This window comes from Elephas maximus, chromosome 9, assembly GCF_024166365.1.
Source record: "Elephas maximus indicus isolate mEleMax1 chromosome 9, mEleMax1 primary haplotype, whole genome shotgun sequence".
Classification (NCBI taxonomy): Eukaryota; Metazoa; Chordata; class Mammalia; order Proboscidea; family Elephantidae; genus Elephas; species Elephas maximus.
Genome location: NC_064827.1, coordinates 73,936,641 through 73,950,177, shown reverse-complemented (window position 1 = coordinate 73,950,177; position 13,537 = coordinate 73,936,641). Strand labels below are relative to the sequence as shown.

The window sequence follows — 13,537 nt, the reverse complement described above, 5'->3', positions numbered from 1 at the left end:
TGACAACATGTCCAAAGTATGTAAGATGCAGTCTGGCCATCCTTGCTTCTAAGGAGCATTCTGGGTGTACTGCTTCCAAAACAGATTTGTTCGTTCTTTTGGTAGTCCATGGTATATTCAGTATTCTCCAGCACCACAGTTCAAACTTGTCAGTTCTTCTTCGGTCTTCCTTGTTCATTGTCCAGCTTTCACATGCGTTATGATGGGATTGAAAATACCACGGCTTGGGTCAGGCACACCTTAGTCTTCAAGGGGACATCTTTGCTTTTCAACAAATTAAAGAGGTCCTTTGCAGCAGATTTGGCCAGTGCAATGTGTCTTTTGATTTCTTGATTGCTGCTTCCATGGGTGCTGATTGTGGATCCAAGTAAAATGAAATCCTCGACAACTTCGATCTTTTCTCCGTTTATCATGATGCGGCTTATTGGTCCAATTGTGAGGATTTTTGTTTTCTTTATGTTGAGGTGTAATCCATACTGAAGGCTGTGATCTTTGATCTTTATTATAAGTGCTGCAAGTCCTTATCACTTTCAGCAAACAAGGTTATGTCATCTGCATAATGCAGGTTGTTAATGAGTCTTCCTTCAATCCTGATTCTTCTTCAATCCAATCCCCATTCTTCTTCATATAGTCCAGCTTCTCGGATTATTTGCTCAGCATACAAATTGAATAGGTATGGTGAAAGGATACAACATACACCTTTTCTGACTTTAAACCACTCAGTATCCCCTTGTTCTGTCCAAACAACTGCCTCTTGATCTATGTACAGGTCCCATCTGTATAGTTAGTAATCTAGATTTAATAATTCTTACGACTTTAGTGTTCTGGTCTTACAGTAATCATTCCCCTGTGTCCCTTTAAATTTATCCCCTTCCCTGTGTAATTCCAGAGCCTTCTCTTTTGTACTTTATTTAATTTATCATTTATACTTTCTTATTTACATGCATCATTCTTTTCTCGAAAAATTGTAAACTCTTAAAATATTATGAACTCCTTTAGGACAGGGACTATATAGTATGTGGGTATTTGTTCTATTTTCCCGTTTTTTAGAGCAGTCCATACCATGTTAGATGCGTGATATAAATACAGATTGATTGGTTTGATGGCATCAGTTGTCAGTTCAATGAACACTTGAAGGACAAAGCAAAAAGAGAAGGCATGCTATTTTCTATTAATAAATAATATAAATAAAAATAGTGTAAATATTGTTGCTTATTAGTTATTGAAAGTAGTATTGTTTAGTTTGAAGTCCTATGTATTCTATAATAATAACTTTATAGTGGTTACAAGTTTGTAATTAAGTTCTTACTAATTGACTATGTTTTTTTTTTCCTCCTAATCAGTTCTCTGAGAGCGTGAGTGGTACAAAATTTGAAGAAGATCAACTTTCCCATTATTCTCCCTGGTCTTGTGGCACCATAGGCTCCTGTATAAATGCCATCGATTCAGAGCCCAAAGATGTAATTGCTAATTCCAATGCTGTGTTAATGGTATGATTTTGGTGGGAAATAATGCATGTTGACTCAAATGTAAGACAGGTTGAATGCTTTCATCTTAATATCACCACTGTATTGCTCATCTGTAAGCAGTAGGGTTATATTTAAGTACGTCTCTAATAAATTGTGTTTAACATTTAAACTATTTGACCATAGTTGGGTGGTCTGAAATAGATACTGGATTATCACTGAGATCTAGAGTCTACGGTGAAATTTACTAGACAACTTTATTACATGTCTTTTACTAGCATGTATTTGTATTAGCGGAAGTATGTCTCCAGAGGCCTTTCATTGATTTTCTTTGGCTTATGCAGGACCTGGACAGTGGAGATGTTAAGAGGAGAGTACATTTATTTGAAACTCAGAGAAGGACAAAAGAAGAAGACCCGATAATTCCTTTTAGTGATGGACCTATCATCTCAAAATGGGGTGCAATTTCCAGATCTTCTCGTACAGGTTACCATACCACGGATCCTGTCCAGGCCACTGCTTCCCAAGGAAGTGCGACTAAGCCCATCAGTGTGTCAGGTAATCCGCTTAACTAATACCTAGCCTGATATGCTGTAGGCACTGTGCTTTTTAACCCTCACATTGTGGCATATAGAACTTTTTCCTCCTTTTAACAACCACAGTAAGCTCAGAATTAAATGGTTTAGTTGGGATCACATGGCAAGTAGGATAAACTGCAGATCTTTTTTGAAAAGCATACATTCACATCTATATACTGATTTTTCACTTATGACTATTATTTCTTTCTACATTTCTATAGATTACGTCCCTTATGTTAATGCTGTTGATTCAAGGTGGAGTTCATATGGCAGTGAGGCCACGCCATCAGCACACTATGTGGAACGGTAATGTTGCTCTTAATTCTTTAGGATTCTGTATTTTTAGACTTGTATGTATACTTAGAGTACAAATCCTACCCCCCAATTGTTCATGAATTGTGTTTTGCTTGTTTGAGCTATATAACAAATTTCTGAAAATATTTTACTTTTACATTTGGCATGATGACTGAAATTTTCAGGGTTCTGTTATTAAACAAACATATATAGTCATCACTGCTTTTGTTGCTTCATTTGTTTCATTTTTATTACAATGAAAATCTTTCTCTTTAAAGGGATAGATTCATTGTTACTGATTTATCTGGTCATAGAAAGCATTCCAGTACTGGAGACCTTTTGAGCATTGAACTTCAGCAGGTAGGCTCTGTCATTCAGAGTTGAATTTTTAAAAAATAGAATGGCAGTCGAAAGCTAACTTTACCTTTTTTCCCTTCTGTAGGCCAAGAGTAACTCATTACTTCTTCAGAGAGAGGCCAATGCTCTGGCTATGCAACAGAAGTGGAATTCCTTAGATGAAGGTCGTCACCTTACTTTAAATTTTCTGAGCAAGGAAATTGAATTAAGAAACGGAGAGGTAAAGAGATCAAACCTATCAAGCTTCATGCTTAATCTGCTGCTTTTGCACTTTGGTTTATGGCATAACTTAATATATTTTACTGTGCCTTTTTCTGATGGATGATTGCTTTTAAAACTTACAATAGAGATAAAGTTGTGGTCCCAGATTTCTTAAATAATTCTCTCGTTAAATTGTTGGGATTCCTATCTTAATTTAAAAGGGAAACCCCAGTTTTCATAGGTTTAAGATCAGTATTTTTTTAATTACAGAATGATTATACAGAAGATACAACAGATTCTAAGCCTGATAGAGATATTGAATTGGAACTTTCGGCACTTGATACAGATGAACCTGATGGACAAGGTGAACAAATTGAAGTAAGTATCACAGTTATATTTAGGAGATTTTGTTCCATTGGAAATTAAAGTGTACTGAAGGATTAACAGATTTTATTTTCTTAGGAGATCCTGGACATACAACTTGGTATCACTTCTCAAAATGATCAGTTGCTGAATGGAACAGCAGTGGAAAATGGACATTCAGTCCAGCAGCACCAAAAGGAGTCACTAGAGCAGAAGAGACAGAGTTTAGGTGAAGACCATGTGATTCTGTGAGTGTTAGAAGGAAAATTCATAACCAGTTGGTATAGGGCATGAGTGTTTAAAGAGAAGTAGATGCAGTGTTAAATTTCATTTTTGGCTTTGTGCTGTGAGAGGAAAACCTCATATAATAGGCCAAGGACATGGTCAGTCTGGATTTTTAGAAGAGGGGAGGTAAATGTGAACTGAGTAGTCCATTTTAGTACCCTGAAACTTGTGTTTTGTTGAGGTGTAACAGTCCTTGTGTTCCAGCATCAGGTTATACTACTTGAACCTGGTAGCCAAACTTCTAGACTACAAAATGGGGAATTAAGACCTAGATTAAGGGCTTCCCTTTTTAAAAATCATGTTAAGATTTTTCTGCCTTTTAATATTGCCATTTTGTATAAATACTACCAAAAATTAAGTCTACTGTGGGCTTAACCTTTTTTTTTTTTTTAAATAATATTTCTTTGAGTTTTTGGTGAAAGTTTACACAGCAAGTTAGGTTCCCATTTGACAGTTTCCACACAGATTGTTCAGTGACGTTGGTTACATTTATCATGATGTGTCAACATTCTCTTTAATTTTGTTTTGTTTGTTCATTTCTGATACTCTAGTTTCCCTGCCCCCTCATCTTCTCATCTTTGCTTTTGAGTAATTGTTGATCTTTTGGTCTCATACAGATGGTATTTTAAGTAGAGCACCGATCTTACAGGTAATATCCTTTATTTTGTGTGCCACTCTGTTATTTTGCTAAAAGGTTATCTCAGGGGTTAGGCTCAGATCTAGGTTTAAAGAGTGTCTCAGGGCGGTAGTCACAAGGAGTCCTCTGTTCTCCACTGTTGTCTGGCTTTTTTTTTTTTAAGAATTTGTGTTCTGCTCCATATTTTTCTCCCATTCTATCCAGGACCATCTATTGTGATCCCAGTCAGAATGGTCAGTGGTCATAGCGGGGCACCATCTTGTTCTGGTCTCAGGGTAGATGAGGTTGTGGCTCGTATCGGCTTGTTTCTTCTCTGAACTTCTGGTTACCCTCTTACTGTTTTGCACCTGACAAGTAGAGACCCATAGTTGTATCTTAAATGCCTGCTGGTAAGCTTTTAAGACCCTAGACACTACTCACTTTACTAGGATGCAGATCAGGATTTTTGTGAACTCTATTACGCCAGTTGACTGAATTTTCCCATGAGACCATCGTCCTAAGCTTTCAAACCCAGAAAACCAGTCAAGGAAGGTGTTTGGTTATGCCTGAGGAGTATCCATATTTGTGTCTTCAATGAATGTATTTGCCTGCACCCACATAGTTGTATTTACACGTACCTGTAGATACTTTGGAGCCCTAGTGACACAATGGTTAAGAGCTCGGCCGCTAATCAAAAGGTCGGCAGTTCGATTCCACCGGCCACTCCTTGGAACCCTATGGGGCAGTTCTACTCTGTCTTTTTGGGTAGCAATGAGTTGGAGTCGACTCCACAGCAATGGGGTTTTGTTTTTTTTTTTTTTAATAGATACTTCTGTCTGTTCTCACCTACGTATGCACCTGTACCTACCCGTGTATCAATATGCTTATACCCACCCATCCATATGTGCTCAAACACTTGTTTTTGCTTTGGTTGTGCTGTGCTTACTACACCCACATTTGGTGTCACTTTTCCCATTGTTTGGGCTTAATCTTGACTTAGTAGTTTGTATGGCCTTAAATTAACCAATATTTTGACTTTTTATTATAATTTTTGGAAAATGGGACTTTTTCAGTCACCTCTTAAACTTTTTACTCAATAAAGACGTACCTTTGCTATGGGCTCTGAAGTTTTGACACAACTTTTGTTAAGCATGTATGGTTATTCTTAATGTTTCCACTTAAAACTAATTTATTTTCAATGTCATTTGTTTTTTCTCAGGGAGGAGCAAAAAACAATTCTGCCGGTGACTTCTTGCTTTAGCCAGCCACTTCCAGCGTCCATTAGCAATGCAAGTTGCCTCCCCATCACCACATCTGCCAGTGTTGGCAACCTCATCCTGAAAACTCGTGCTATGTCTGAGGATAAAAATGACTTTTTAAAACCTGTTGCAAATGGGAAGATGGTTAACAGCTGAAAGGAGGTTCATCTTTCAAATTTGTGATCACACCATGGAAGCATTTACACTAGCTTTTTATATATATAATATATATTATATAATGTATATTTTTTTTAAAAAAAAGATATTACTGGGGCATCCATTTCCTGTGGACTCTTTGATACTTCAAGCCCTCTTGCATTAGCATTCTGAAAAGAACAAAAAAAAAGAAAATTTACTTTACTAGGGTAACATGTTCACTTTCCAGAAGTGATTGGAATCTGGACAACATTTAACTTAAGCTTCAAGCAGCTTTTTATGAGTTTTTAGCAATCCGGTGCAGTAACTGAGCCATTTCCTATTTAAATGGCTTCTATAGAAAATTAACAACTCAGTTATTAAACTAGCAGGATCCTACAATGATACATCTAGTGAAAGTAGACTTAATTAACTTATTTATTTCTATTTTATGTTTCACTGAGAGAAATTTCCATCTCATTCCAGCTGCTTTATTTATCTTTTCTCATGGGACTTTGCATGGATTTTTTTTTTTTTTTTTAAACTTTGGAGAGTGGAATTAGACATTACCACCATAGAATTTTACAGGGTTGTACACTAGCTTTCTTTACTGCATTATATGTAGGAGTGTGGTGCAGTGCTTTTATCTGTAGCATTTAAATTTTTTTTTAATTTTCCATTTTTCAAGAATAGTTTCTGCTTTATTACTCTTAATGTTTATACACAGGCTACTTGTTGAAGTAAGTAATTAAAAATATAACCAAGTGCCTAAGTCTTTCAGCTGATGTACTAGATATTAAATTCTCCTAAGTTATGCAGAATCGTTTTTACAATTTTGATAAATTATGCACTAATATAATGGCAGTTTTTTAAATGCAGATTTAAGCCTGTACATTGTTGAATCCGAAGACTTGGCAAAAGAATCAGGTGCTTTCAGCTTTCTTGAGAAAACCCTGTATGTAGCGTTTGCACTGACTAACAAGAGGGTATTGCTGGGTTTTTTAATTTGAACTAATGATTTGGATGCTCATTTCATTATCTTGTTTAAATATCGTTTATTGTTACTTCATGTTCAGGTTTAATTTTGCTTGTTTTCTGACTGTTAGTTTGAGAAGCCTATGAACCATGTAATAATAGAACATTGGCTAACCTTTATTCATACTTAAAAACATGAATAATTTCTGCCCTCTTAAAATGTGACTGAAAATTGTTTTGACTTGGCATCTGAAAGTGTGCAGTGTGTTCAGTCATGCCCAAGATTTGTGGGAAGCATCTTATTGGAGCCTGAATTTCAGTCAACATTTTGAAAACAAAAGCTGGGCATTCCTTTCTGATGATTTTACCTAGTTTGTCTTTTTGTTTTTACCCTGTTTCTTTAAGATTAGTTTGACTTTTATTATGATGATTATTATTATTTTTAAATTAACTTCTGTGAAGTTGTTTACTCTGAAAATTGTACTGGAATATTTTAAGCCAAGCTGATCTTTCACCAGGTGTACTGTATGTAAGGGCTTTTCCTGCTAGCAAGATGCTTAAACAGGATCATGTTATTGGTCGTCTGAGCTATTTAATTGTTTTACAAAACCACAGCATTGTATCAGATAAGATTTTGATAAAAAGTTTTGTGCACATTTCCAGGGGTGGGAGGGTTGACATTTCCCTGAAATTTCTTGATGAGAATGAGTAAATAGCTGGTGTTTGATACCTGTCTTAACGAACATGCTCATAAGGTGACTGATAAGTTGTAAATATACCTGAGAAGCAAGGGGGGTAGTTTTGATATTCTGGTGTCAGTATGGAAGATCTTACACATTTATTTAACACTTAAATGTATGAAGATGTTTGTTTGTAGCATAACAGCACATTAGCCTTGACTTAGTTTCTTTTGGTTAGTACTGTACCTTTTTGATATGGCCAGTGCTCCCCATCCCTGCACAGACATTTTATTTATTTCACTGTGTAACCTGAAATGAATAGGAACAAGAGTTTTAAACCATGTTACATTAACTTATTTATGACATTATAAATTAGCCTAGGATATTACAAGAACATGGTTGTTATATAATTTATATCAGAACCTTTCTATAAATACATGCTTATTACATTTGAAATGCTTCCAATGTACTTTATTTGCTGTTTGTAATTCCAAAAAGGATAGGCAAACCAGTATGTCTATTTCATGGATATTTAAATAGTGAGATCTTCCATGTTGAAGGTAATGTATTTTTTTTTAAGATTTTAAAATTGCTATTTTGTTACAAAATAGAGACCTATTAACAGTTCGAGAGCTCCTTATGTGCCCTCAGGGAAAGAACCCTCTGTGCAACAGAACTACATAAACATCTTCAGCACGTTCTGAGGGTGAATATATACTACATAAATTGATCTTGTGTATTTAACCTATCTTTTTAATTTTAAAATTGAAAATTTGAAACTTGGTTGTGCTCTGCTGGAGGGGTTGGGATAAACTGCTTAGGTGTTTGCCTACTTGTCCAGTGAAACTACATTTGCATCAGTGTATGTATATACCTGCCAACCTTATTGTTGTGTCTCAGAACATTTACATTAAAATAATGCTTGTCTTGCAGCAGGTGATCCCATAAAACAATACTTCCCTGTTGTTATACGTTCACTCTCATTCTCACTAACAACATAGGACTGCTTCTGTGTTGTGATTATTCTGTATTGCATTCTTTTTCTATGTAGCAGCCACCTTCTGTTTGTCACAGTGAGTTGAATATGAAATAAATACATTGGTTCTCTGATACTTGAGAAGAAAAAGTAGGTTACCTGATCCTTCCTCAAAAGGGTACCACCTGATAATATCATAGAGGAAATGCTACAAATCAAACCTATGACTTTTTAAATTTGGAGGCATTTCCTGTAATTTGACCCTTTTACCAAAACATTTTGATCTATATATTGTTGGAATTAAAGGATATAAAGCAACAGGAGAGGAAATTTGTGATGTTGGTAACGAATGTGCATACATTGCCTATGGTGTAATAATAAGGAAAAAAGTCGGCGGCAGCCTGGAGAGCAGAAAAGTGGGGTTTTTCTCCTCTCATTTTTTGTTTTGTTTTTCAGTTTTTAAGCCCCATTTTGAAGTCCATATGCCACATTCAGATACTATGGACTTAGCATTGATAGTTCTCTTTTGTGATCTCATTTCATTCTATAAATTCTGAGAAAATTACACATGTATTTCTTCTAGTTGGTACCTGAGCAAAGCATATTCCTTTGCTTTTGCTGCCATACTTACTTTCAATGCCTTATGATGAACCAGTGTCATGCATGAAAGTTGTGCATTGTAATTTTCAAGAGAAGGTAGTTCATCAGGCCAGTGGTGCTGATTATCTTCCTAGTAGCTATTTCCTGTAGTAAGAGAATAATAAAAGAAGCCTCTCACACTAGAATTGAAATTTTCCAGTTGTATGGACCTAGTTCACTCAAATTTCAGGTTGATTTTAGTATAGAAAGTGTATCCCAATTTTATATGCTGCCTTGAGAAAATTACAGGATGCATAGCAATTCGTAGGAATTAAAAATAGGATGATAATTTAAACATTTGAAAAAAATTTTTAAAAATCATCTAGCTTGCTTTTGCATTTTAGGTGTTAAAGCCTATGTTGTCTTGTTAACAGGGGTGGAATTTATAAAGATCAGATTCAGCATGTGATTTCAATTTTGAATCTGAATATTTTTTCCCTAGCTTCTTCTGAACAGACTGTCACCAATATTGGTAACTAATCATTAAAGGAAAAAGTTGCATTGCAACTATGTATGTCTCCTGGAAGAACTTTTCTTGTGTTTTAGTGAATGAAGAGTGTTGATGGGATCACTTACTGTAATTCCTACATAGGGACCCCTTCTGCAAAGCAGAACACAAATGCATATGCCCAAGGAGTATCCCATTTTCTGCTTGTTGAATAAATTTGCTAGTAACTCCTTTATACTAGCAGCTTCTTTGTATCTCTTTGCTGGCAAGGAAATATAAGGAGTTAAAGCCACAGACCAGAACATCCCACATTTGAGTGGAGTCCTATTTTTACTCCAAGAGCAATTAGTCCCCCAAGTCTGAAATTGGCAGTTTTTTGTTTTTTTTAATAAAAATTTTAAAAATATCCCCAAACCAGTGGAACACAGACACTGGCTGCACTTAGTACTGCCAAAAGCCAAGGTCATTTGCACATATTCCATCAACCTTTCAAGAATTAGGCCTCACTTTATAACCCAAGGCATGGAAGTGCATGCATTCTCTTAGCTGGGCAAACAATTATACTGTAGTTGTGATACAACACATGTGGCTTTTATTCGTACTGCACATATCCACTGTACAGCCACTTGGGAGTATCGTGGTTAGCTTGCAGCAACTGCTGTCTGCATTTATACTGTTTACTGCATATTCTTTTCCCTGGAAGTGAAAGAGAAATGTTTTTCTTGTTGCGTTGATTACAGTTTATAAATTTGCTTAGCTGGAAAGTTTGGGAAAAGAGGCCTGTTTGTCAATTGTACAACCGATTGTGAAGCTCTAGTGTGAATATTTTTACGTCTGTATTAGACATTTTCTTTGCAAATCTATTGTTCGATTGAAATGTAAATGAAATTAAAGATGGTGTACACCCATCATGTAAAAAACAGGCACCATCTCTAAGATGGATTTAATGCTCATTTTTAAGGCATATACTCAGCTTCTATTTAAAACTATAATTTAAAATAATTCTGTACAATGAAATGGGGAATATATATGGGAATAAATTCTATTCCATTTATTTCAATTTGAATTTCCAAACTGTAATGTTTCCCTTTGTGCTATAGGAATAGGATTAAATGGGGAAAGGCTAGGACGTATAAGGCTTGTATATGGGGGGAGGGCAGAGATGGAACAATGAGGGTTGTGATGATAGTGAATAGCAAAGAGTGAATTCTATGTGTTTTTGCTGTAGCACTGAAGTGAAGAGATATTAGCTTTGGCTGTTCACAGAATAGAGCATCATGATTTTCAGTGATTGAGAGAAAATTGATGGAAAAAGTTTGCAGTACTTGACATGTATTTGCATGCACAAAATAAAATTATTTGTCCACCTTAAAAGTTTTTGTTCAGTGTCAATATTAAGTTTATGGCATATTTAGTTACCTTGGATTCCTTTGGTATCTTTTCTGGTATAGCAAAGCTACCAGGACACTCCTTCAGTTGGAATTTAAATGATCTCCTGCCTCATCCACATATCATTGGGAAGGATCTGAAAGAAATGAATAGATCCAGAGAGTTTGAAATACTCCATTCTGTCAGTCACTTCACTCACTCCGTGTAGAGCACTTTCTATGTGAGAGATGAGGACATAGATGATATTAGCAGTTCACAGTCTAGTGGAGTATACAGGACAAGTACATACATAATACAAGGCAATGTATCATAGAGGAAGTATGAAGACAGTTCTGTGGGAGTTCAGAATATGAAAAGAGAATGGCCTGAGTCCATCTGGACATCATTTTCACTGGGTCTTGAGTAGGTTTATTCATTCACTCAGCTGATAACATTTTGAGTCCTTATTTGTACTGGACATTTAAGTTTAAAGCTCAATGAAACATGAGCCCTTTTCTCTAGAAATTGAGTGTAAAAATGGGAAAGATTAATTTGAATAACCAGCCTCAGTGAGCTAGGTTCTAATGTAGCATGTATGGAAAGTCCAAAGCAAAATTAGGAGGCAGGTGGAAGTGGTGGTGAGCCAGAGGAGGTGCTTCTTAGAGAGCTGACTGTTGACTGGACCTTGTAGGCTGAATAAGATTTCACCAAGCAGGGATACAGGGAGGAAACTCAGCCTGAGCACCTTCCTACCTTCACAATAACCCACTCCGTATGTTAACAATATCTTTTACTGCAGATATAAATCCTCTCCTCACTTAACATGGTTAGGTTCCAAAGACCTGGTCATTATGCAAAAATAGAGGAGGACTACATCATTACATAATTGCCAAATGACATCATTACATAACTGCCAAGCCACTGAGAATCATGGCCTAGCCAAGCTGACACAACCATCACAGCCAGCGTTACTCTGGCCTCACGCTTCAGCGTTGGTTACTGCCAGACATAGGCTGTTAATGTGCAAAATACTCAGTGGATTTTTTAGTATTGTCGTAAATGTGAAATGTTGAATAAAGAAATAGTAGATAAGTGAGGAGACGGTGTAATGGTTTCCTGTTTTATACATTAGATGATAAGTAGCTTGCCCAAGGTATATATCTAAAAAGTAGTAAGAGTCAGAATTCTGATTCAGGTCTGCTCTCTGTTCGTCTCACAATGAGGTGGTGGTGGTAGTGGTGGTGGTGGTGGTGGTTGGAACCTATTTTAGCCATAAATGTTACAGTGGAAGGGAGGTTTAAGGTGTTGAGGTGATTCACTGAGTAATATATAAATAGCTAACTTTTAGAGGGGAAACCCTGGTGGCTTAGTGGTTAAGAGTTCAGCTGTTAATCAAAAGGTCGGCAGTTTGAATCCACCATGCACTCCTCGGAAATCCTGTGGGACAGTTCTGCTTTGTCCTATAGGGTTGCTATGAGTTGTAATCGACTCAACGGGCAACAGGGTTTTTGGCTTTTTTTTTTTTTTTTTAAAACTTTTAGAGCACATACTGTCTTTCAGGCACAGTTTTAAGTGCTACAGATACATCATCACCTAGGTACTCTTATTACCACTATTTTACATATAAGAAAACTGAGAAATCTTCGAGAATTTGTCCAAGGTCACATACTAGGGACTCTTGGAAGTTAGATGATCTGAACAGTTTGAGGGTTTAGAAAAATCACTTTGATAGTAGTATGAAAGGTGAAGCTGGAGATAGACTGGGAGGCCAGGTCAACAGCCCAGGTGAGAAGTGTTGGGAGCATGGCCAACCCACGATGGAGGGAAAATAACGGATTTGAAAAGTAAAGAGCAGTTGACAGGATTTGTTATTTGCATATAGGGAATATATTAGACATCTACATTATAATGGATTAAATTAGGTTTAGAATCCCAAACACAATTATTGAGAACGATATATTTGTGAAACATATAATCTTGTATAAGCCCTGGAGTGTCTATTAAGACTAGGAAGGAGGAAGAAAGAACCATGGGTAGCTGATCCAGACAAAGGAGGGGAAACTTAATGAAAGATATAAAATGCCAGGAAGATTTTATTTCCTTTATGTCCATTGAAGTAATTGCCAGGCACTTTAACAAAGACTCTGTCCTGTTGGATTGCTATGAGTTAGAATCGGCTTGACAGCAATGGGTTTGGTTTTTTATATGCCAGTAAGTATTAGGGATATAGAGTACAGGAGTTAACTAGCCCCTAATTTCATTAAACTTACATTACAATTGGAGGGGCAGACAAGAAGTAAATAAAAGGTGAATTTAGATAATGAGGAATAATATAACCAGAATAAAGATAACACAACTAGATGATGAGATTGTGTTAGGCAGAGGGTGGTAATTTTCAGCACTGTGCAGTTTTAGATAGGTCATCCTACTGAACATCTCTATCTGGATCTCTAATCGACATCTCAAACTTAACATGTCCAAATCTAAGTTTCTGGTATTCACCCACTTCCACCTACACTGTCCTTTAGTCTTCCCAGTCTCAGTTCCTTGTCTTTGACCACTCTTACTCGTCAGCAGATCCTATCAGCTCTATTTTCAAAATATATTCAGGTTATGATGTCAATACTACCCAAAGCAATTTACAGATTCAATGCAACCCCGTTCAAAATTCCAACAGCCTTTTTGCAGAAATGGAAAAGCTGCTCCTCAAATTTGTATGGAATTGCAAGGAGTCCCAATTAACCAAAACAGTCTCAAAAATGAAGAACAAAGTAGGAGGACACTTACTGATTTCAAAATGTACTATAAAGCTAGTCAAAACAGTTTGGTGCTATATAGACCAATGGAATAGAGTTGAGAGTCCAGAAATAACCCCATACATCTATGGCCAACTGATT

General features: G+C 36.4%; 1 protein-coding gene across 7 annotated transcripts in view; it reads left to right on the top strand.

Annotated features, from left to right (window-relative positions):
* Window positions 1-5,770, top strand: part of RC3H2 (ring finger and CCCH-type domains 2) — a 48,445-nt gene extending 42,675 nt beyond the window's left edge. For 4 of the 7 annotated variants that reach the window (XM_049895545.1, XM_049895543.1, XM_049895550.1 and 1 more), the window contains 8 exons: window positions 1,344-1,490; window positions 1,811-2,024; window positions 2,266-2,350; window positions 2,617-2,698; window positions 2,781-2,915; window positions 3,167-3,274; window positions 3,359-3,507; window positions 5,380-5,770. In XM_049895545.1, coding sequence (XP_049751502.1) covers window positions 1,344-1,490; window positions 1,811-2,024; window positions 2,266-2,350; window positions 2,617-2,698; window positions 2,781-2,915; window positions 3,167-3,274; window positions 3,359-3,507; window positions 5,380-5,575 — 1,116 coding nt within the window. In that variant the 3' untranslated portion in view covers window positions 5,576-5,770. Of the gene's footprint in view, window positions 1-1,343; window positions 1,491-1,810; window positions 2,025-2,265; window positions 2,351-2,616; window positions 2,699-2,780; window positions 2,916-3,166; window positions 3,275-3,358; window positions 3,508-4,161; window positions 4,194-5,379 lie in introns of all 7 variants that reach the window. The other 3 variants (XM_049895546.1, XM_049895544.1, XM_049895548.1) reach the window with 3 other exon arrangements.
* Window positions 5,771-13,537: the final 7,767 nt, after the last annotated feature.